A 25,435-nucleotide genomic window follows, 5' to 3' on the forward strand; every position below is an offset into this window, starting at 1 on the left:
TCACTCAGCCGTGCAAGGAAGGAAGAGGGCTTTCTACTTTTTCGGATGTATTCCAACCTGTATTCCTATACTGTCAGACTCTGAGTTGAACTGCGCTTTTATTTTGGCGAAAGTTGCGTGTTTCTTAAAAGCTGTTTGTACCTGGGAACAAGCGTATTTTGTAAAACGTCTTACGTACCTAAGCCTACCAAATAATCGACTTGTTCTGCCCGTTCAATTAAAAGGATAGATTATGTTTTCTCGATCTAAAACGTCGAGAGCAACAGTCGCTCGGGGCTCTGCGGTGGAAATGGAACTACGGAGAGGCCGTCTACGACTCAGCGTGTTTGACGATTCGCCTGAGGTGAGAGACATCACTGTCGCTTCAGGCTGCATGTACAGCCAACCAACGTCTATAGACGTTGTTATCCAAAGTACAATCTATAAACTCACATTGTTCCTTGTTTTGATTAAGTGAATCGAGATCTCGATTCACTCAGTTAAAACAGGGAACAAAGTGAAACATGTTCTGAGAGCTTCTGACCTCATTAGTAGAGTAATTCATTAGTGGACTAGACCAAATCTTCCAAACCACACTGTGTTTTGATATTTCAAATCATTCATTGTCAGTTTACCGTATATCTTATATTGTCTTCTGTTTGAAACAAAATCGTACCGGGGTGTTGTGAAAGCAAGGATAAGATCATATTATGTCAGTTATTGTGGGTTCTTATCAAAAGGCATTCACTGTTACATCTCAGGTTTGACACACACTTCACAAGAATCACACAGACTGCCAGATTTAACTATGTGAGACAAGGGAGGACGGTAAAAGGCAAGTACACTGCCCGGGGTTCATAGACTAGTCGTAACAGTTGTCCTGTGGTAGCGTGTATGTGTGCCCAGACATTTACAGTGCTTATCTTCAACAAACAACACCATTATACAATGGACTGTAAAATGGTCGAGCATTGTGGTTGTACTTGTCGAGGCTGGCATAGTGCTCTCTGAGGAGTTAACCAAATAAGGACCAAGCCAACTGTTTGTTGCATACACTCTCATACACTTTCACACACAAGCACACGCATGTATGTAGTTCTACCCGAGTTGCTGTCAATGGTAGCTATCAGTTCAGTAACATATTTGAACTTTATCTTTTCATGCCTAATCTTTACAGAATTGATTAATAGTGTTTCAGCCCAGTTTTCACCCCCATCCTTGCATTGTTTGTGACGCAGCAGCTCAAATGGTAAAGACATAACAATAACGTGACACGTACTAATGGCATTATTATGAGTCTATATGTTCAGTATTTCTGTGATAAGCAGATAGCAAAGTTCATGTCTACATATGATCAGTTATCCCACACATATACACATGTACAGTCTCTGGTCTGTTGGATTTTAATGTAGCCATAAGCCCCCATTGCGTTCTTTGGGTCAGGACTGCTAGAGTTTTCCAGCTCTCCTAGTTCACAGAGCTATGCACACAACCCAGTAGAGTTCATACATTTACATTACATTTACATTTAGTCATTTTGCAAATCCTTTGTCCCAAGTGTCATGGGGGGTGGGGGAGCATGGTGAATAGACTTAAATAAACACGTCTCAGTTCACAAAAATACCAAGAACAACAGCCCTGACTGAATCAATGTAGGTCCAGTAGGTTACACTCTTATCAGTTCTTATATAACTACAGCTCATTACATCAGTGAGAACTTAAACAGATTGTAGAGGTTTATTCTCTTACACTAGCCCATTTATTTCCCCCTCTCTCTTGTACACACATATAACTGCACTTATCATTTCTGTCTCTCTCTCTCTCTCTCTCTCTCTCTCTCTCTCTCGTACACAGTCAGTTACGCTCTGACCCTACTTCTCTCTCTCTCTCTCTCTCCCTCTCTCTCACACACACAGACAGACACACACAGTTTCTGAGCACATTTTTGTTGCTCCTCAATATAAAACAAAATGGAATTAAAAAGGCTTTATGCTAAATGTCTTATTTACTTTAGAAGAGTACTCATAGGAACAGTTAAATCACTGTGTTTGTTTCCCCCAACAGGTATTTCAGAGTCAAAATAAATGATGTATGTAGACAGAGCCAGAGTGCTAAGAGTTTCAGTACATATCTCTGATGTGGTGTTGTTTAAATAGCAGAAGTTTATTCTTCAGGTGTAGTTTGTCTGTGCATAGCACTGTGACTTGCACGTTCTTTTCAACACAAAGGGAAAGTTGTTCTCGGTGTGGGGGGCCCCCCTCACATGTTACTCAGTCTGGATGCCTTTTTCGTTCTGCCCCTCTAGTCTGCTCATGAAGTGTCCTGTATCTCTAAGAAAAAGAATAAAGAAATGTGTCTAACCGCACACACACACACACACACACACACACACACACACACACACTGCTCTCTCCTCACTCTTGTCAAATCTTATTCTCACTGTTAGTCAGGTGGCCACTTAGCCACAAGTTCTCTTCTGACCAGACAAATGAGTTTTCAAGCTCTGTAGGAGAGCAGCATTATTGTCACTAATGCAAACTGTATTTAAACTGACATTACTTACCTCACGATCTCACATTATATACTGGTTTGTGTATAGTTTCTACATAGAAAATATACACAATCCAGTATCACCTGAGGGTAACTTACTCCACTGTCTTTAAAGAGACTCATATTAATAAATAAAATGTATTCTACGCATAATACTTGATGAAAATGAGCTCGCGAACTGCATGACATATACTTTATCTGATACAGGGGTTAAAAAGAATAAAACTATGTGAGCAGGGTTTTATTTTTGTCTTTGTGGCATGTATGAAAAAAGAAATAACCCGAGGTGTATATGGTTGATTCACATATTCTGTGTTTCATCTGCAGCCCTTTGCACCTCTACTTTTTTTTTTTTTTTTTTTTTTTTACATCTGTCAAGGTATTTTGATGTCCTCTTTTCCTGTTGTGGAAAAACTGCGGCTTTCAAATTAAACGGACTATATCCTTTCCTCAAACCGTCAAAACCTATTTTCCTCATTCTGTGGAACCCCTATAGCTGTATAGCTTCATATCAGCTGAGTGTAACGTTACTGACAACATGCAAAATGACAAGTCAAAATATACCCATTTGACCCTCAATAACCCCTCCACCCCCCCACCCTTATCTCTGAGATTAATTGCGCATAGACGCATCGTAGCATGTTAATCATATACGTGTTGGAAGAGGAATAGGCGCAGATTTTTACTATCACAAATGATAAACATCTTGCCAGAAATAGGTGTAATGTCCATAAACTTGTAGCAACTAAAGGATTGTCCACACATATGTATACAAACGCTGAAAGTATGCAAATTTGTTGTGTAGGCGCCGTGTACTCGCATCCTAAATTTGCACACAATTGTCCGTTGCATTTTATGTGATTTGTGAGGCTCTTAATTTTAAATAATTTTTAAGTGGACTATTTCTGTTTATTGCAATTAAAGCACACCATAACGTAATCTTACCTCTTGGGACAGAGCTACGAAAACATCTTTGTAAATTAAGATGGATCGCGTCGTCGCTTGTATATATCTGTAGCTGCCATGATACTTGTATAAGAAAGGTTGACTTAATTTTATAGATGCTTATATTTTCTGTTATCCTAGTGGACACTTAAGAAAGGGGGAGGGGGGCTGTAAAACCCATGGCGCTTTTCTTTTAAATCCTGTTCAGAAGAGATCAGTGCTTTTGATATTTGGTCAAAAACCTTCACGACCAATGAACAGTCCAGGGGGTCTTAAAAACAGGATCACCACACACTGCTCTCTTCTTACGCATTTAATGACATAGAAGTGGGGTTTTACGGATTCTGACTACGAGTGTGAAGGCCTACGTTTTCGTCCGGGTCGATATGAGTAACAACGCCAATCAGCTGGTGGGTATTATTTACACTAAATCAGTAGCCATTTATTTATTTATTTATTTACCGAATTTCTGTTGCTGTCTTTTACTTGACAGGTGTAACGCGTATACAAAGAGCAGCCTCAGAAAAAAACATTCTTGTAACAAGGGAGTAACTGTATAATCATGATTTTATTAAATGATTTATTTGAGCTTTATTACTTGAAATTGCTACACAAGGAGGAATTGGCCGCAGCATTTAAAATCTAGTTAATTTAGACGGCATTCAGTGTTCAAACGAAGTCGTTTGTTCATATTTTAAAATGATACACTCTCAGTTATGCACAAGAATAAGGTTCTCGTGCATATTTTCTCCAGTGACATAAATGCCGATGTATTCAGCTAAGACAATTGCAACAGTAGAATCCACGCAGGAATAAACAGCAAAAAGGAGATATTCGAGAAATGTTTGTTTTAAAAACTGAAGTGTCATTGCTTAACCACAAAGCAACTTGTGATGTGCTCATGTGATTTGATGAATGGACAAGACGTTGGCGTGTAAATGTTCGCTGGCCCATTGCGCGCAAGTTGGTACGTATCAAGCGGGAAAGAGACAAAACCAACAGTGCATCTGTAACCATTCGTGTGTATAACCACCTTTGCTCGATTCTGATTTGAAAGAAAATTCGCTGAGTAGACATGTAGTTCATTCAGCACATTTAGTTTGTTTTATATTTAGACTTTAGACACGTGTTTTTGTAGCCTACCTTACATGGGTCGATGTTTACTCGGATGTTTGTAATGCCCAAGTGTGCAAAACCTCTAACAACTCTAATCTACCTCGTCGACAAAAAAAAAAAAACATTTCTAGAATTATACCATTCATAGAATTATACAATTCATTATGTAACAAGTTTGTGTTCAGTGTGAGGTAGCCACATGGCTTACAAAGCTGATTAGGGCATTTTTCCCTAATCCTGGTACTTTTAGTCACATAGCTCCACGTTCTCCAGGAGCAATGCTGACTCACCTACCTCTGAGCTTGTTTTCCTTAGCTATAGAATGGAAGAGAAACATGAGAGTGAGATGGTGAGTGAAAGTTGTGGTAGGGTAGGGGGAGACTTGTAAGAGGTAGTGTTAGCAAGTGACAGCTCTTAAAATGAAAGTTTGAATGATGTTTTGTGTCTTATGGTATTGCTTTTTTTCAGGAATCATGTTCCAAGTTTAGCATTCCAGTATATCTGTGTAAGTGAGGGTAAAGTACTGGGAAGGCATGTATTCTGTTCTAGAAACATCTGTCAAAGTTCATCTGCATCTGTTTGTTACTGCAGTCAGATTTCTCACAAGTAGGGAGAAATTAGCTAGCATTGTCTTATACACAACTTTTCTTTGTTAAGGTGGAAGTCGAGTAGTTGCTTAGAATTTGTCGTCAAAATGAACTGCAGTAGGTGAGGAAGATTTAAGGTGATAGTACTATACGTTGGAAAAGAATTTGTTTTTGACTGTGTTTGTCCATGGGATTACTGCTGCAGAATGCAGGCACTGTCGCTTTGTAAAATACAGTTCAGGAAATAAATTTAACAAGTACTGACCAAACAAATATTCTGACCCCAATGAACAGACGCACAGATGTCACAACTCCCTAAAATATGGAAAAATTTGAAATAATAATTTCAATTGTATGTGTGTGTGTGTGTGTGTCTGTCACTCTCTCTCTGCAGGACTATGATGTGCAGAAGCAGATTGAGAGAGAGGTGAGAGTGAGGGAGGGAGCATGTAAACTTCTGGCCGCATGCTCCCAGAGAGATCAGGCACTGCAGACTTCTAAGAGTCTCCTGACCTGTAACAGACGCATCATGGCCCTCATGAGCCAGCTCCAACGCTTGAAGGAGGCCCAAGCACTTCAGAGAGCAGGACGCAGGTAACACAGACATGACTGTGCTGGTAGTCATTCACATGTCACTAGCCTGTGGAAGAACATTAGAGGATTGCTATGAGTAAGTAAGGGGCAAGTAACAGACACATGCAAAAGTAGAGATATGACATTTAGATTATGGATAGAAGAGAGCATATATCAGAGATCCGACTGAACTAAAGAAATGGATGGATGGATTGATGGCTGGATTTCAGACGTGTGTATGGTTATTAAATGACAAAATAGATTAAGGGAGGAGAAGGAAACTTTCTGTTTTAGCAGGACAGAGATGAGGGAACAGGATAGATTGATGGATGGAAGAAGAATGGAGGAAAAGGAGGATGTGTTCATAATTCACAAGTACATTTCACATGTTACAGATCATCTGATGGTGGGAGCCTGGATGAGACGCTGCCTTGTACAGGAAAGGTTGCCATATCGGGTGGGTTTCTAAAAAAAGATGCTTACACGTATTCATAGCAAGAAAGAAAGACAGACACACATGCACACTGTATATATGCATCGTAGCATTATGTATTTGTGTATATATTGTATATTTGTATTTTTTTTTTTTGTAACACTAAGACAGAGAAATACACTAAATGTTTTTTTATATATATTTTTGTTTGTTCTGCACTCTCCGTTCCCTCTCAGGTATCCGCATCCCTCTCATGTGGAAAGACTCTGAGTACTTTAAAAACAAAGGGGGTAGGTGCATAGAGGTTGCTGTACAGAGACGCTTAAACTCAGTATCATGTCTGTGGAACTGTGTCTGTGGAACTGTGCACTTATCTGACATTTTCCTTTTCTTTTTGTCCTCACCACCATCCCATCCATCCATCTGTCCATCCATCCATCCATCCATCCATCCATCTCTCTCCCTGTCAGAGCTGCACAGATGTGCTGTTTTCTGTTTGCTTCATTTGGGTAGAGAAATACGTGATACAGATCTAGTGATGGTTGACCGCACCCTGACTGACATCTGCTTTGATGACATCATCATTTTGTGAGTAATCTCTCCATTGTGCAGTTTTACTCTCTTCAATTTCCTTTTGTCCTACCAGTCCTTATTGACATTACACTACATACTATCTTTTCTCAATGATGTTCTTCCATTTTGAGCGGTATGTCTGTCAGTGGTCTTAGACCTGTGCGGCATGCACACGTGTGTACATTACATAGTCTTCTTTTTTTAATTTCTCTCTCTCTCTCTCTCTCTCTCTCTCTCTCTCTCTCTCTCTTTCTCTCTCTTTCTCTCTCTGTAGTAACGAGGCAGCTCCAGACTTTGAGTTGCGGTTTGAGTTATACAGTTGTGGTGTGCATGAAGAGAGCAGTTTGGGATATTCCCCCCGCAGGCTGAGCAGGCTCAGTGGCTCTGTAGGTGGATCTTCTGGGAAGAAAGTCCGGGTATCCCTGGATTCAACCCCAGGATGTGGATCACCGAGCAATGGGATTGGTACAGCAGGGGTAGAGAGGGGAGGAGGTTCACCGGTTTTACCGCCTGCTCTCAGTGTTCAGTGAGTGGGGAGTGTACATTACATTATACTCATAAAGGCTCATGCAAAGACATATGCACAAACACACACACACACACACACACACACATACACACAGACATGCATATGAAGTTTTGATCAGTGATGCTCTGTTGACAGAGGACCCAAATATCACCTCCTAGCGCACTCTAGTCTGAACCTGTCCCATGTTCAGAGTTCCTTCAGAACACATGACCTCACTGTATCTGCCACAGGTAAGAGAAAACCTCCTTATTTCTCTTCTCTTCTCTTCTCTTCTCTTCTCTTCTCTTCTCTTCTCTTCTCTTCTCTTCTCTTCTCTTCTCTTCTCTTCTCTTCTCTTCTCTCTGCATTGTTATAGCATTGCTATCAATATTATTTTTTACCCTAGTCTGAGTTCCAGTTTGTTTCAGTGATGAAAATTGTGGAATGGGAATTCATGAGAATTGCTCTGTGTGTGTGTGTTTCAGAGGACTGCCCATACTGGCTGCCGTTGTATGGTAGCATGTGTTGTCATCTGGTGGCTCAACCCGTCTGTATGACTCAGCAGGCGATGAGTGGGAGACTGAGGATCCAGGTGAGTTAATGCAGAAACTGCAGAATGCAGAAATCTACCATTTTCTTTCACTGAAATAAGATTTAATCACTGATAAAAATAGAGATACTTTTTGCAGTTGACTCTTCATGGTGTTGTACAGCTTGTAAGTATTGAATAGGTGTTTTGTTGCATCGTTAATTGAGTCATGAGAGAAAAATCTCCATGCACACTGAGCTATAAAAATGTTTTGTTTTTGCCTTTACTATTCACCTTTGGTGATTTCCATCACAAACAGGCACCAGGAGATGATGCCCAGAGTTGGAGGGATGTCTATGGTGTCCTGAGAGGGACAAACCTGATCTGTTATCACAAGCAAGAACATGCAGAGGCTTTGAAAGAGCCAGCATTTACAATTGCTGTGAACAAGGTAAAAATTCAGTAAAACGTAATCACACACACACACACACACACACACACACAAAATAATAATAATAATAATGTTTAAATTTTACTGTAGGTCTTATTATAGGTTGGTCTGATGTTTACCCACAGTTACACACTAAATCCTCTAGAGGTTGCTGTTTATTTTGTCTCAGTTCAGGCAGAAGAAAACTGAGACATACTCTTTTTTCAAAGATCATGTACATCAATGGGAATATTTGGTTTATTTCATGCTTTTTAGAGTCACTAGTTTTGTTTGTATGCGTGTGTGTTATTCAGGACACCCGTATCCGAGCAACTGAGAGAAACCCTGTTCTTCACACACAGAGTATTTCCATCACCAACCAATCAGGAGAGGAAGAGGTTTCACACACATTAGTCACACTCACCTCGGATGACACACGTTGCTGGATGGAGGCATTTTGGCAGCACTTTTACGACATGAGTGAGTAGATCTACACACACACACACACACACACACACACACACACACACACACACACAAAGTTTATATAACTTTGTACCGACGAAATGATAGTTTCAGAAATAATGTAGAAAACACTCAGGTTTCTCAGAATGTAATATCATCATGGTCTCAGATATTATCTTATACCACTTAAGCACTTTCTTGTCTTAAATTTCATCTTACAATTGGGGCATGACACTTGCTGGTTGTTTGCCATCACGAAACTCTTACACCTATCAGGGAACAAGTTTGAATAAGACATTGCATTGTCTGTGGAGCAAATATGTTATAATTTCTTAAACTTGATTGAAAAATAATTTGTTTGAGGTTGTCATAGTTAATCATCAAAACAGAGCATTGGCATAGTGTATGTGAACATTTACATTCATTTAGTAGAGTTAACTGGTTTAAATCGAGTAAAAGTTTATGTCTACCTGATAGTTTTAATTTAATTTTGAACTAAAGTTCCTACCATATAAGCCTTTATATTGAAGAAAAGTTGAAGAATTTCATTGAGTCTTGCTGACAACGATAATCAGAATACCATGTCCCTCAAATGGCAATTGAATATGAAGTATCAGTTTTTTGCAATGCAGTTTAGTTAGTCTTGCAAATAAAACTTATTTTAGTCTGAATTTCTCGTTAAAAATATGTGGTCAGTAATTATTCTTCCCTCTGTCATAAGGGGAATTAGACTTACATTGATCTCGTTGCAATATACTCCAAAATGTCGAATTATATGGTTTTTTTTGTTTGTTATTTTATTTATTTATTTATTTATTTTACTGGGAATTTGTATTTAAAGTTTCTTTCTGGAATACTTTTGTCTGTGGTCTTTTTACATCATGGAATTTGAGATGCCAGAGTTTCCGTGCGATGAATGCACAGTGAAGGTATTTAAAGACCTCTTGAAAATGATGGCTGCATGCCAGGGAGAAGTCATGAGTGTAAATAAGACCAAGACTGACACTCTTGTCTGACATATTAGCATAGCTGATGGAACCTTTGGTGAAGTGCTTGTTTAAGCTCTTAGTTGCCCACCATAGCTACTGAAATCTCAGAGGAACAAAAAAAAAAAAAAGAGGACTTATTGTAACAAACAATAGCTGTTCATGGAAACCAAACCACTAAACTGAAACACTGGGTCATTGTATGAAACCCACCTCTCCTGTATAACAAGATGGTGCAAGGTGAAATTACCGTGGTGGTGAAACTTTACAAAGAAAGTTTCCTTTTTTTTATTTTAGAGGGGGACTTATTATTAGTATGACCTAGACTTGTTTTTCTAGATTTTTAATCATAGTTAATAAAAATGTGTTTCCTGAGTCTTGACTTAGCAATTAAGCAAGTACAGATGAATGATACAGCCTAACAGATATCTTGCAATAGAATCTGTATTTTCTTCCATGAGCGGGCTATTTAGTGAACTCCTGTTTGCACTCCATTTTTCAGTTAGAGGAAGATGGACACACATGATAGTGCAGTTAAGAAAGAACATGGTTTGTTCAGGGGTGACTAAATACACAGTACTAGCTATGAGGCATTCTGCAGCTTAGTGAGCTTCAGCCATTTTTGTCTCACGACTAAAGAAATGCTTAAACAGTTGTGATGCGCGGGTTGAGCCATAACCCACAGGTCAAGTGGGCGGGCTCGGGTGAGCGAACTAGAAAATATCATGGGTTCGAGCGGGTCGAGTCTGAAAGTGACAAAGCAGCGTTCTGGCTAAGTTATAGATAACTTACAGAAACATTCTGTGCAGTAGGCTTTGCGTTATAGGCTCTCCGAATTGCGTGCAATAGGCTAGGCTGTGATTACTAGTCTACCTTCCTCTCTCTCTCTCTCTCTCTCTCTCTCTCTCTCTCTCAAACACACACGCACACACCGGAGGACCCAGCTATAGAGTAACCTACATCTATCACACATCTCTCTGCGCCCAGAAAGAAGCAGCTACCACTGATGATATGGCTGACATAATCAGAGAAAAGTTAAAAACGGATGAAGGTTGCAAGCAATGTGAGCCAAAAAAGTAAGATATGGGAGAGATTCGGGCAGGTTGTCCTGTCCAATGACACCACTACAGACCACATTATCTGCTTGAGTTGTGAGGCACTGTACAAATATGATAGCCATAAGACAGCATCAAACTTGAATCGACATTCATGTCGTGGCGTGTCGAAAGCGCATCGAAGTGGGTTAAATCCTTGAACTGTGGACTCCAGTTTCTTCTATGCAGTGCAGCCAAACACTAGGTTAAAAAAGACAGCAAAGACCTAGACCTGGGCTGTCCTTCACTGTTAAGATGTGAAGGATGCAATGTGTGTGTGTGAGAGAGAGAGAGAGAGAGAGAGAGAGAGAGAGAGAGTTCATGTCTTTAATGAAGGGTTACCTGCTGCTATTCAACAATTGTGTATTATCTTTATTGATAAGGAATGCAGATTGGAACAATTCTGTTGCTGTAGCCTACGGTGGCTCGTGCAAAACTTTGTTGTCTACACAAGTGTCTGTCCTTTTTGAAACATGCGCTAAATAAGAAAACGTTATCTCATACTCCATGATATGGGTGTCATTGCTACACAGGTAAAATTGGCAGTTTGCAGGTCGGATTGGGTTCAGGTGGTTGATTAAAACGTATTTTTATGGGTCGGGCGGTGCGGATTGGCTCTCAGAACTGGTATGGTGGGTGTGGGTATTAGAAAACCTGACCCGTTCATCACTGTTAAGTAGAGATGTTTTTCTCTTTTAATTTAGAAAGATCCATTGAGTATATTGATGTTTAAGGTACAGACACAGTTCTGCTACAACGGATAAATGTCTTTGATACCATAATTTGAATGGAACGGTGTGTCTTTTCACAGTTGGTCATATGACTGATTGTTAGCAAGCCTGTTCTTGTTCTAAGGTTAAAGGCAGAATGTTTGTTCCTCTTTTATTTAAGTGTGACAGTATGTACCTTGTTTACAAGGTCATTACAAGGCGAGTGAATTTGAAACTAAAAACAAAATGATCAGTTACAATCAAATAATGTGCGTTGTTATGATTTATCACTGCAAGCGCAAATTGTTGTTTTGCATTGGTGTGACTGTTGGTGTATTGATGATGATGAAGACGGTAATTATGAGACTTTGACTTTGCTGTCAAGGTCTGCCAAGGTTATACATTAAGTCATACCACTGAAAGATAAAGAAAGAGTTATTTTCTTTAGAAAAGAAACTGTGTCTATGTGTCTCTATTTTATTCATAATTTAAAACTGATGCACAGCATAGTGAAAAAAATATGTTTAATCACTTGTTTACCAAAGTCTTTATGAGGAGGTATGTATTTCTCCCAGATGGTATGAGGATGTCATTGAGAATGAAAATGTTAGCAATTTGTTATGTTTATTTGGTTGGATCCCTCTAAACATTGTTATGTTTTAGAAGGAAGTTTCTTTGCATTTCTGAGAATGAATCAAGCCCTTATCATATCAGTGTTACAGACAGACATCATTATAGCAACTTAGGAAGTGAGCATGTGTAGAAATTCTTGCTGCATCTGACAGGCGATGATGGATTTACGGAGATGTTATGGAGAAGCGGAAGGAGACAGAGTATTTGAGAGAACTGCCTGAAAACTGTGGTGAGACCTAATGAGGGGAATTTATTGCATATTTTAAGCAGACCCTTTGCAGGCAATTTAGTGCTGACATTATGAAAGACAGCTCAAAAGTGTCACCTTTTGCGTCCTTTGCTATTTTGAACGCACGCTACTAACAGTTTTTATGATCTGTCTCGTGCACTTCACTGTAATAAAAGCGTCAGAATGTACCTGTTTATTTTTGCTCCAACTGTCAGCTGAATATTTGAAATTTTTTCAGCCATGGTTGCCCCACCTTCCAGAAATTGCCAAATTTTTCCACTGTGCGCTGTCTGTTATGTGACAGTGACTGTAAAAAATCGTTTGTAGAATCAATGGTTACGCAATCACTCTTTCACATTGTTTGTTGATTGTTCTTGGCTCCTCCATCGACTTAGGGTGGCATAAGTGAAAAACAAATATCTGCACATTTTGCATTGTGATGATGGATATTTTTTCACTGATGTTGTACTGTAGAATGTATGAGTGAGTGGGTGGGTCGTTTTAATATGAGTATTGGTAACATTATTTGAGTTAGTCTTTCTCTATTTCCTTTGCAGTGTTAGGTTGCTTAATATCTAATTTTTGTGTATGATCCTAAATCCAGTGTGGTTTTATGCTATGTGAATAAGCTACTGTTTTGATAAACAACAAAAGTGTTATCAAACTATTTATGTGAATGGATATCAGATATTTTTGTAAACGTACAGTAAATGCTCTGTCACAGCATTGTTTTTTAAGTGCTATTAAAAGTCGAGAGTGGATTTGAATACTATGCGAGAGTAGATGTAAATAACATACAAGAGTATACAGGTGCTCCCCGACTTAGAATTGTTTGACTTGCGATTTTTCGACTTTACGATGGTGTGAAAGTGATACGCATTCAGTAGAAACCGTACTTTGAATTTTGATCTTTTCCTGGACTAATCATATGCAGTGGGATACTCTCTCGTGCTGTTGGCAGCGGCAGTGAGCCGCAGCTTCCAGTCAACCACGCGATCACGAGGGTAAACAACCGATACTCTACAGTGTACTGTGTTGCCAGCGTTTCTGAGCATGTTTAAGGTAAGCAAGGCTAAGCTATGACGTTCGGTAGGTTATATGTACTGTATTAAATGCATTTGCAACTTAGGATGGGTTTATTGGGACGTAATCCCATGATAAGTTGAGGAGCACCTATATGTGAATAACAAATTGTGTACTGCTATATATATTCTGGTTTTCTTTGTGTGCTTGTACAACCACAGGAAGTAAGTAAGTACATGCTTTCCATCTCACATATGTATTTACATATGTATTTGTATGCACCCCCCCTCACACACACACACATACATATACACATACACATGCACACACGCACACACACACGTGTGTGCCCACCCACACACAACCCATGACCAATCCTCTTTGAACTCATGTAACACCTTACTGCAATATGAGCATTGACACACCTCTAAGAGAACAAAACTCCATTCCACAAAACACAACAAGAACATTGTTCAAGGGCTTACACTTGGGGACAGAGAAGGGTAGGGCCCTATTGAAATAACGTCTTATATTTTTTAATAAGAGAAGAATGTTCTGCCTGTAGCAATGCGTGTCTCTACATACCAATATATTATGAGTTAGTGCTGCCTGGAGCATAGAGCTATGTGTTGTCAATAGCAAATAAGTACACATTGGAATAGTATCTTATCGCTAGAGATCGGACGATATAGTTGTCTCACGAATCAGTTCGATATACGACATGAGGTTCCCGATTCGATATCACCACAATTTGATAGAGCCTTATAACAGTTCAGTGACAAAGTATGACTATTCAGAATTGATATTTAATTTTTAGCCATGCAAAATGCAATAAATTCTCATTTGCAAATAACTTCTCATTTGAATAAAATTCTCTACTAGACAACACATAAAGAGATCAAAGTAACAACAGAAATTCTCATAAATATCAGAAATATAACAAAAGTGTCATAAATACAGGCTACCTTAATGCTTCCCAGCAGCAGAGTTAATCAAACATATTAAGTTAAATGACTAACATAACATCAGGAATCACACATCAAGTATGTGTCTCTACATTATGAACAGAAACTATTTGTTTTCATAGCAAGATACCGTAAATGCCTTCACATTTTCGTTGTTCAGTCATTTTAAACAGCAGATTGCAATGACGCATGTACGTAATGTGTTATTTTGACACTGATGATACCATTACAGTTACTTGAAATAAAGTTTTTAAATGATGCATAAAATAACAACACACCATAATTCCATTATTGCTTTTGTCGTTATGGCATGTTAATCAACGATGTTCAGTCAATGACACAGGTTTGTATCTAGCTACATGACATATTCAGGAGAAAATGTACTAGTTTATAAAGTCCATTCACATTAGTTAAATAAGAATCTCAGTTGTAGACAGAAGTTGAGAATCGTAGTCAAAACACCTTTAATTTCTAGAGGGCAGGATATAATTCAAAGTAGCAAATACAAATACAAGCAGAGTACAATACAAAGTAGCATATATCCCGATATCCATTTTGTAAGTAAGAAATACATATAAAATGGATCGTAATATTTTTGGATCGCAATATACCAAATTTCAATTTATTGTCCCATCCCTACTTATTGCAAATAAAAATTTGCAAGCTGCTTTTGTTTAATTTATCAAAATGATTTCTTAGTGAAGAAATGGAATTTTTCTTCTCCGCCTTAAAACAATAATGTCAAAATGGTCTTTTTTATGAAGCTCTTGAACAATTTGGAATCTTTCAAGCAAAAGCCTTAATTGGAACAAGTCCACTGGGTTTAAGAGTGGTTTGCCTATGTCCAAATTCTTTTCTCAAATGGGTGATATTGACATGAAAGGAGCCTCCCCTTTAAATTGTGGTTTGTGCATTCTCTACAGCAGCGTCTCATCTCTGGCAAAAGAGGCAGGATGCAGTATTTTAATTTAGAGGGTTTTGTTGTCTAAGTGTCATGCTGGTTCTTTCTGGCTTTTTTTATTTCACATGACACACACACACACATTCGCTTGCATGCACACGCAGACACACACACACACACACACACACACTCACTGAGACTACTCCCTGTCACTGTGGCCTTCTCGCAGATGTCACATGACAAACACTATAATAAGCAGGTGTATTTTGTGTGTCATCAGATCTGGTATCTCTTAAAGTACTGCTGTTGATCAGAAACTTTGATATAAGGATGTCTGCATCGTCTGGACATTTTAGTGTATTGTTTGTTCCATGAGGAAGAGTTGTTTGTGAGATATCTTTAACGTACTTTGTCATGGTACATTTAAAACTTTTAAGCACTCAGATACACAGATATGCGGTATACGCCATAACAAACATGAGGATCCATTATGAGTGAGTTTCCTGGTCATTACTGTTGGTATGACAGGTCCTGTGAAAACTTCTGTAAGAGACAAACAATTACCATAGATAAAATAACTTCATTCACACTGAGGAGATAAAAGTAAGATATAAAGAAAGATTCACTCCATGGTTTTTAAATTATGCAATCAATGGCTTTTACTTTTTTACTTCATCCTTACAATATTTGGATTTCAAATAATTGAAATAAATAATAAAATTATTTTTAAAATATGCTGTATTTGTTTTGTGCATACACTTCTCTTAAAACGAGTGTAAATTGTTTGAGAATTTTGTTTGATTATGGCTTTTACTTCTTAGGCCAGTGGAAACAGTGCTGTGATGAGCTCATGAAGATTGACATGCCATCTCCACGGAAACCCCTGCCAGTGTCACTTAAGCAGGGGTCCCTGTACCATGAGATGGGTAAGAACCCCCTACACTGGCTTAAGATACACCTGTCTTGTTATTGCACAATCCAGCAACCCAGTTTAATTCTCAAAGCAAAATTACAACAACCAGGACTCCCTATATAATGCAAAACCTCATATTCAGCCATTTTTCAAACAAAGTGAAATAGTCATTATCCACACAATTAGATCTAATTTGATCAGGGAACCAAAATGAACACTGTACGTTTGGATCCTGTGAGCTTGATAGGACATTTGATATGGAAGCATATAGAATACTATAGATTTTGGCTTACAGCAGCAGCAGCAGCAGTAGCAGTACGTGGAGCTTTAGTATGAGGAAGTGTTGACGTAAACGATGAACCAGATGAATCTGTGGAGATCTGTGAGTAGTGCCTGTCCTCACAGAGAGTCAAAGATGCCTTGGACCCTTAGGAAAAAAAAATGAATTGGCTTTTAATTAATTATGCTTATTCTCTCATTCTCGGAAAATTGAGTGGGATTTGTCTCATTAACACTGCTGAAACTGTGCCAAAATAAAAAAAAGGGCGAAATACTGAAACGCAAATGGTCTGTTTAAATAAAAAAAAAAAAAAAAAAAAATGCTTCCTTCACATGGAATTTTTACTCTTTCAATTTTGGTATGTGCACCATGTGGGGAAGTTTTTTTTTTTTAACTTTTTCATGCTCTTTTACACGCTCTTCACTCTTTGACAAGGAACTTAAACTTTAGTAGGCTCTCAGAAGATCAGATAGTGTCATAGTTCCTTATTGTAACATGTCAGTAATAGTTAAGTAAACTAGGCAATCATACGTATGGTCTAGAACATGAATAACAAGAACGGCTGTGTTCAGGACCTCCACGTACTGTAAGAGGCAGGTATTTTTGGACTGTTTATAAAAAGTAGGACAGTCATACTTCTCCCTCTTTTGGACTGTCACCAGACTCAAAGTTAACTGCCAAATATTTAACTGTCTCATTTGTGGTTTTGTGGCATTCTGAACATGAATCCTTTCAGTGACGTAGTAAGGCTGATATAAAAATTGAGAGATGAAGTGCTGAAGTATTTTGCAAACTTATTCTGGAAGTTTTGCAAGTACTTCATGTGTAAACCTGTATGTACATGTGTGTGTGTGTGTCTGTGTGTGGTTTTCTAGTTGGCTGGTCTGTTTAAACAGAAAAACAAAAATCTGCTGCTGTATGGCAGCGGTAACACTTCAGTCTTTGATATGAAATTTAAAAACCTTAAGCAGGCTCTTATATCATATCTTTTTATTCTAGCACTTAAATAAAGAATGAGCAGATAATGAACCAGGGAATCCCGCAGACACATACACATGGATCAGGTCGTTCCTTTCACTGAAGCTCTGTTTTTGTTTTTTGTTTGTTTGTTTGTTTGTTTGTTTGTTTTTCTTAATCATATAATTTTTTAGCATTCTCAGACAAGGTACTTTGTTTTTGCTGTAAATTTTGGTTAAAATGTTAGAAATGATGAAGTGATAAGAAACTGAAACAAAATTTTTCTGGAAAATGTACGATGTCTAATCTGCATAGCAAAACTAGTCACAAATAGGACTACTTCTGAAGCAGAGAGGACAGTTTTTTTTTTCCCAAACAGAGCCTGAAGTCAACAAGAGAGCTAACAGATGGTAGTTGTCTCTAAATAATAAAGCAGTCTAATCCAATGCTTATGAAAAGGACTGAAATGCGTCGTAATGGCCAGCACAAGTACTACTGATGTGTCCAGTTTTTTGGCTCTTGGCTGGAGAATGCTATAAGTCAGAGAGGGTGAATGCAAGTGCTTCAGGAATGATTGCGTGGGATTCTATAAAAGCGACCATTTTATCAACATACCGTGTGTTCAGACCAGGAAGAAGAGAACCGGTGTGCAGACAGGTAGAGAACGAAAGATTTGAATGTGATGAAAGATACAAGCAGTTAGTCAGAAACAACAAACAAAAAAAAGTGAGAGTCTAGCCGTGGCGTCAGAGACGTCAAAGAAAATATTTTGAATATAATACTAGCTTTACGTAACTGTAAAAACATATCAGACAAAGGTGTAAAAGCAACATAGTTACAAACGTGTAACAACCTGAGCTTTTGGAGTAATAAGGTCATGAGAACGATACAATTTGGGGGTGGGGGGGGGGCGGTGGGGTGTTACTTATTTATTTATTTATTTTTAAACACTGCATATTCCTATCTAGCTCACCCTCCCAGAACACGGGCAGTTGGCTTCTTAGCAATTCCTCCAACGCAACCAGACTTGACCTCAAACAGCCCATGTCTGGAGGCAGTTTACATCACGTATACTATGGTATCTAAGGACCTGACTTCTGTAGGATTTTGTAATATAACCTTGTGGGATTATACATACCAGCTCAGTTTGTGTTGTGTATGAAAGCAGTGCTTGTGGTGATGCCCCATGTATCATACATTGTTGTGATTACACCCTACATCATATGAACTAGTCTCATTTCTGTTAGAAATCAAACAAGGCATAGTGTCAAGGCAGAAGTAGTGCCAAACAAAAGGGCAGGTCTTCCCCGTCGCCCACTCAGCGTGAATGTGTTTGTTGTGCAGGTCCTTCTAGGAATTTTTTTGGAACTTGTTTTTGGATTTTTTCATAGCTTTCACACTTCTTTTTTTTCACATCCTGTCTGTAATCATGTAATTTAAGTAGTTTTTGACTGACTAACAAACGAATTGGTGTGTTCTCTCCCTTTCACTCTAGTCACCCCTTCCACTTCATTGTCAGGAGACAGCCTGCTAAACAGCACTTCCATCTCAGCTGAGGTTCCATCAATGCTGTCCTCCTATTTCAATGAAAGGTACTGCCCTAAAACACAACAAAACTGAAAACTGTGCCCAGCAACGTAAATGCGTTTTCAATCTTGTCTTGGTCTCTGTGTAATGGTAAAATTATTAATGAGGACATGAAAGCAAAAATAGCTCAACAATAAATGAAACTGAATTGTATACTCATATAATCCATAAGGAGAAAAGAAATTTAAGAAAAAATCACATACCACAGTTTCAGAGAAAGATTTTTGGCCAGAAATACAACAATATAGGATGTGCATTAGTAATTGGCTGGCCTAACTACAACGTACTCAAGCGAAATTGATATGATTTGACAGCGTACATGTATTGAGAAGATGTAAAGTGATGTGAAATTAATTATGCAGATATGTGAAGAGCTTACTCTTTTATTCTGATATTTTGACTATTAATGACTGTGATTAATACACAGTTAATCGCACTGCCTCAGGGAGAGGTGTCACTTTGATCCTAATATGTTGACGGTTAGCATGTAACATTGCTGGAAGAATTGAAAGGATTTTATGAGCTGTATTATGTGAAAGCATATTTCAGAGAACTTTAGACTAAAATGGTGAAGGGTTTTTTTTTTACTCTGAAATGACTTAATTCGTCTAAGATGTTGACACATAAAAAGTACTGTGTGAGCCTAAACACAGGCTCTAAGTAATGTACTCCTGTTTTAAAGTGCTGTTGTCCATCATCAACCTGTTGTTTGACGCACTAACATTCATACCATGCACCAGAGAGGCACAGTAAGGGCGTGACAGCGGTGTAGTGGTTAACACTATTGTGGTTCTGTTCAGATAAGTCATACCATTGACCTTGTCCAAGACACTTGCCCCCTAACTGGAGTTGGTCATTGGGTGCCACGCAGAGTCTGCCTGCTGCTCCCAGTAGCTAGAATTGGTTAAATGCAGAAGATGAACTTCCATACAGGGATCATTAAAGTATAACAGTAATATCAGCAAATGTCACTGTGTTTCTCTGAATAGCTAAGCACAGTGTCGCTATGAAACATACTTTCAGTATTTGGGTCAGCATTGTCTCTCGCACTCACGCTGGGACTAGACGTTATTTGCGTTGTCCTCACTTTCCATGCTTTGTCACGACTGTGGAAGATATATGAAAAGAGGACTAACAAGTTCTGAAAGACATCTTTAAAGAATTTGTCACTTGTGGCGTCTACAGTTTGAAAAGATCATTGTAAACAAAGCAGCGAGAGAGCTTAGTGGAGATGTCTAATGTAACAAATGAGCTTTGACGAAATATATGTTTAAGCAAGACATTTAATGTAACAAATGTTCTTTGTTAGAGGCATGTATGTCAGGCAGTGGCTTTAGTTAGCAGTGTTAATGTTTTGTGTTCCACCTAGCAGATATTTGTTCAAGCTAAACAATCCTAAATCTTACATTTTAATTACTTAATGCATTAGTTAACCCCTCTGCACTGTAATAAATCACATTTGAAATACTTCCAGGACATATAGTAGCAAGAGCTATTGTGGGAACATGTCAAAAGAAGAGGAAAATTCCAGAGATTTGGTACTGGAACTGCTTATATGAACTTCACAAATCCTTTCTGTATACTTTGTACTGCATTTAATATTGCTTCTTTTGGGTGTAGGCCAAGATTCCAAGCTAATTACTGCATATTTAACTCTCATTTGTGATTCTGTGACATTTTAGATTTTAATATGAAACGATAAAGAGAGAAGTTGACCTACATGGTCCCTAAAACTTGGAGAACATTTGTGTATGCAGTATAACTCGACATTATTAGTGGTTTAGAGCATACGTGTATGGATCATAGTGCTGATCATAAGAGAAGACTGTTTATACAGTCTCTGGCACCAGAAAAAGATTTGACGAAAGGTGTTTTTATTTTCATTCTCATAAGTGTAATCAGTATATGCTGTTTGGCTCTGATGGAATGCCTTTGGGCATTAATTCTTGGCCACTTATTTCAGGTATTGGTTTATTTAAAGTCACGGCTTGTTGATATTTTTGCTTAGCGGTGTTAATGTTTCTTTTAACAATCCCGTCAAATTGCCTGACTCTGCCTTGTACCACCTCAATTGGAGTAACAAGGACACATTTTATAAGACCAGCCATTCTTTTAAAACAAAGTGTTTGTTTTGTCTTTATGGGACAATCTTTATGGGACTTTCTGAATGTTTGATAATGTCATTTTTGTCTTTGAATTAAAGCAGAACAGGATAGATTTAAAAGAATTGGCTTTGTGACTACTTCATCTGTTGATGAATCTACTTGACTCGGTGTCCTCAATTAGCAATTGTCTGTTAGCGCACAGAGCATGCTACATTGGTTTCTCTATTCTTCCTTACTATTGCATTTTTGCTACCTTTCCTTGTCTGATGCACTTTCCTTTAAATACCACTGTACAGACATGTCAGCAATGTACACCTGCTTCAGATAGTTATATCACTCACCTGCTTGAGACGGTGATGTCACTCATTCGGGGAAAAATTCATAGGTATTAAATTTAATCTGAGAGAATTGGGATATAAACTCTGTCTGAGTTTTAACACTCATTTACTGTTTTTTAAGCACATACAGTAAATGCCAAAGTAAATGTCTTTGTCAGGGGACATAGTCTGTTAAATTGGATGAAACTTGATCTGAGAGACTGATATGAGATATACTGGCAGGAAGTTCAGACTTGGGACTCAACTAAGCACGGTAATCGTGTTAACTGTAATAAAGATTCATCTCGACGTCAAATAAACGGATGGAATGAATTGGGGAATGCCACTGATCCAAAATCTCAGATGGTCTGTGATTTCTGTGGTTTTAAGTGGATCGGTGAGATTCTTCTGTGGCTTATGAAACTGTTGGGGCTTGTACATGAAACTGTTGGTTCGATAAGGAAGTGTGAAGGGGAATTTGTGTGAATGGGTGTGTGTGTGTGTGTGTGTGTGTGTGCGTGGGTGGGTGGGTATGGGTTTGTAGGCGTGTGTATGTTTGTGTGTGTGTGTCAGTGTGGGTGTGCGCATGCGTGCGTGAATGCGTGAGTTTATGTGTTCATCTCTCAACAACAATGCATCATCTATTTTTCCTGCTAACACTGCTAGAGTGGAAGATTTTGCCAGTATGTATGCGGTCTAGATGTACACTTGTTTCTGTAAAGAAATCAAATCATTCTTCAGAGACAGGATGTTTGGATTGTGACATTGTGTTCAGAATATGGACAAGCTTGTGTGCAATGCGCTGTGTATATAAAGATCTTAACGTGTGTGATGTTTGGTGTTGTTTTATGAGCAGTGGTATGTTTCGACGTGTAGTTTGTTTGATGGAGTGTTTGAGAGTCATTATGCCTGTATGTAGACATGTTTCCGTTTTTAAGAGATGCATCAAAATTTTTATCCTCAGTTAACTTAGTACCTCAAACCACAATGCCACAATTTCTGTCACACTCTATTTGGAATAACTTGAAACTTGTATATATGCGCTCATCCGCATACATGCTCGTGAATTGTGACGTGTAAGCATGAACACGCTGATGTACATGAACACACCCTCACAGACTCATAAGAGAAAAGCATTGATACTGTCCCTCACACTCGTACTCTTAATTCAACTTATACTCCAGATTCACTGATATTGAGACGTACGAATGTTTTCACTAATTTTGCCATATTTTCATACTGCTTAATACTGTATACCTGATTAACACTTAAGTGTGGTATTTCAGTGATGAGATGCATCACTGTTTCCCTCTTTTTCTCACTCTCTGTGTGTATGTGTGGGTGTGCATGCAAGCATGTATGCACGTATGTGTGTGTGTGTGTGTATGTGAGTGAGAGTTACACACATGAATTATGGGGCTGTTTTGCTCCTGGAGCTTTCCTGGCACGCTCCTGGCATGCATTGTCATTCTTTCCCTTGGCTTCTCCTCTTGCTTAACTTGTTGTTATACTTTTCAGTAAATGAAAAAAGTCTGTTTGTGCATTGTCTTCCTTGTTTGCCAGAATCAGTATGAATTCTTTTCTGTGAATTTTCTCTCTCTCTCTCTTTCACTTAGTTACTGAAAGCATTTGTGATGCGCTGAGATGCGGATGGAGAATATGAGGTGTCCTCATGAGATGCTTACAACCCCTGAACCAGTGCCAATTCCACTCCAGTAAACCCCCAACTTTGTCATGTCACAGCCACCTGCATAACACAATGTAATCTCTGCATATCCATGAAACCACAGAAGAAACATAGTTTTGTACAGCACAGGCCAGCCATAGTACAGCCACAATTTTACTACAGCACAAGCCAGCCACAGTATGGCCACAATTTAGTACAGCATAAACCATCCATAGCAAAGTCACAACTTAGCACAGCACACACCAGTCACAGCACAGCTGGGTCCAGTGTCTCTCTTCTTTTTAGTGACGTTCGAAATTATGTGTTGTATTGTCAGTAATGCAGTACTTTAAGTATGTATTGTATGTGCTCTTGAATGTGTCTGTCCGTTCAAATGTAAAACTCAGGCATCTCGGATTTTTCTTTTTCTTGTTAACTTTCTTAAGTTGTACATTGAAGTCTCACAGCTTTGGTTACCAATTCACACTGATGCATATTTTCTTTTTCTTTTTTTTGCCAACTCCGGTGAGCTCCTGTAATCTTAATACCTGTCATATTTCAGAAATTCTTTGCTTTGAAGAAATTAGCTGTGTAAACTGGTAATTTTGTGCTTTCAGAGGGCTCCAGGCAAATTGAATCATAACTTAAACGTTTTACACATGCAGATGTAACTGACGCGTTCACATGCACCGCCCTAATACGACGGAATAACGTGAGTGCATTTTCAGGCTCCATTCCAGACATGTGTTGCCTGGATACCATGTGCTGTTAAAGTGTGAGAAGTGTGTTGAACTCAATCCTCCCTTTGCTAAAGGCAAAATTACTTGTTAGTGTAATGAAAATAGGTCTTGTTAATGTACAATGCCCGTTCATTTATTAGTAGTATCTACTGAACACTTTGCCAATAAATCCTCAACATCCTGTGATTATAAGTATATCTGCATGCCTGCTCTTGATCCCTCTACAGTGTGTCAAAAATGTGTTTTAAAGACTGTTTTAGATTTCGACAGAAATTGTTGTTTTGGCTCATTTTTATGAGAACATTAGTTTGTTTTAACTGTTCTTCAGTTTCCTTCTATGCATTCATGACAGTAGCCTATACACTGTTGATGTTTGCCAGTGCACAATGGATTTTGTAGATCAGCATACCTGTACTATTCACCTCTGTCTGTAGTGTTTACCGTAGTTAACGTAGGCAAGTGTGCAAGTTCTCCTGGAATCAGAATGCAATGGAATGTTAACTGTCCCATTTTCAATTCTACCATATTTTTTAAACTTTCGAACAAAAGTAAATGAATAAATTTTACCCAAAGCATGTTTGTTATGTCATTTTTGAGCGATATTCTGTATAACAAATTCATATAGAGTAGCACAAAGTGATCAAGGTGTACATTAAAGGAAAGGAAATGAATGTGGAGTAATGTATGTGGAGTAATGCAAAATGTCTGAAAATCAATAAGGGTAGATTCCTCTGAAGAGATTATATCTGTGGAAAGGGAATTTTGGGTCCATGTCACATGATTCAGGAACACTGGATCAAGATCCACTTTTCCATGATTTACTTCACAATTTTATGAACAATGCTATCATTTAACATTTATTACTATAGTAGACAGTCTCAGTAGCTCTATTCCTGCTACTTGATTTAGATTTAGTTGTGAAGCAACAACTGCTTGGAAGACAACAACAAAAACAAGTAAGTAAGTAAATAAATAAACAGCAAGGTTTGCTCCTTGCTCTGGAAGTCAGTGATGAGAAGGCACTGGAATGAAGAAATGAGGTAAGTGAAAATGCCAAACAATGTCTGGGTAATGAACTGCTATAGAAAATCAAATCCATCAGTGCAAGGGTACAGGAAGAGAATGCATGCCTTATGGTAGGTAGTGATAATGTCACTGAACACAGAACAGGTAGGAACAAAAGAGGACAAATGAGAAGAATAACCTGCTCGGCTTCACTGGTCCCAGCGCGCCAGAAGCAAACCTAAACCTCTTACAATGACAGGGAAAGAATCGTGTGGGACACGGCAATCAGAACTGACAGAAAGATACCTGCAAGGTGGCCAGACATCAACAAGGAAATTGACAAGGAAACTAGAAGAGCAATGATTGTAATCATCAAACTTAAAGACGACAAGAAAGTCCCAGCCAAGAAGCAGAAAAAAGAAAATCAATAAATACCAGGACCTGTGACCTGTAGTGCAGAAGATCTGGAACGTGAGGGCCCAAGTCATCCCAGTGGTCACTGGAGCCCTAGGCAGCCATTCCCTGGAACTGCATAACCATCTACAGTGTGTGCCTGGAATACACACGGCAGTAGCCCCTCATCAAAGCAACACTTGTTGAAAGTAAATATCAGATCCTGGATCTCCCAGAGGACTG

At 38.6% G+C, this 25,435-nt stretch overlaps 1 protein-coding gene across 1 annotated transcript; it reads left to right on the forward strand.

The window, feature by feature from the left end:
• Positions 1 to 17: 17 nt before the first annotated feature.
• Positions 18 to 24,313, forward strand: rtknb (rhotekin b). Its single transcript, XM_030769268.1, has 13 exons — positions 18 to 343; positions 5,572 to 5,771; positions 6,146 to 6,207; positions 6,420 to 6,473; positions 6,654 to 6,771; positions 7,031 to 7,282; positions 7,421 to 7,515; positions 7,750 to 7,860; positions 8,120 to 8,244; positions 8,538 to 8,703; positions 16,051 to 16,155; positions 18,875 to 18,971; positions 23,005 to 24,313. Exons 1-13 carry the CDS (start codon positions 233 to 235, stop codon positions 23,009 to 23,011), a joined length of 1,503 nt encoding a protein of 500 aa, XP_030625128.1. The 5' UTR covers positions 18 to 232; the 3' UTR covers positions 23,012 to 24,313.
• Positions 24,314 to 25,435: the final 1,122 nt, after the last annotated feature.

The sequence above is a fragment of the Chanos chanos genome, chromosome 3 (genome assembly GCF_902362185.1).
Source record: "Chanos chanos chromosome 3, fChaCha1.1, whole genome shotgun sequence".
Classification (NCBI taxonomy): Eukaryota; Metazoa; Chordata; class Actinopteri; order Gonorynchiformes; family Chanidae; genus Chanos; species Chanos chanos.

Coding starts and splice junctions, on each gene's coding strand:
- rtknb (XM_030769268.1), top strand. CDS start 233: ATGTTTTCTCGATCTAAAACGTCGAGAGCAACAGTCGCTCGGGGCTCT. Junction 7,516..7,749: donor CCTCACTGTATCTGCCACAG/GTAAGAGAAAAC, acceptor TGTGTGTTTCAG/AGGACTGCCCATACTGGCTG. Junction 7,861..8,119: donor GAGACTGAGGATCCAGGTGA/GTTAATGCAGAA, acceptor AACAGGCACCAG/GAGATGATGCCCAGAGTTGG.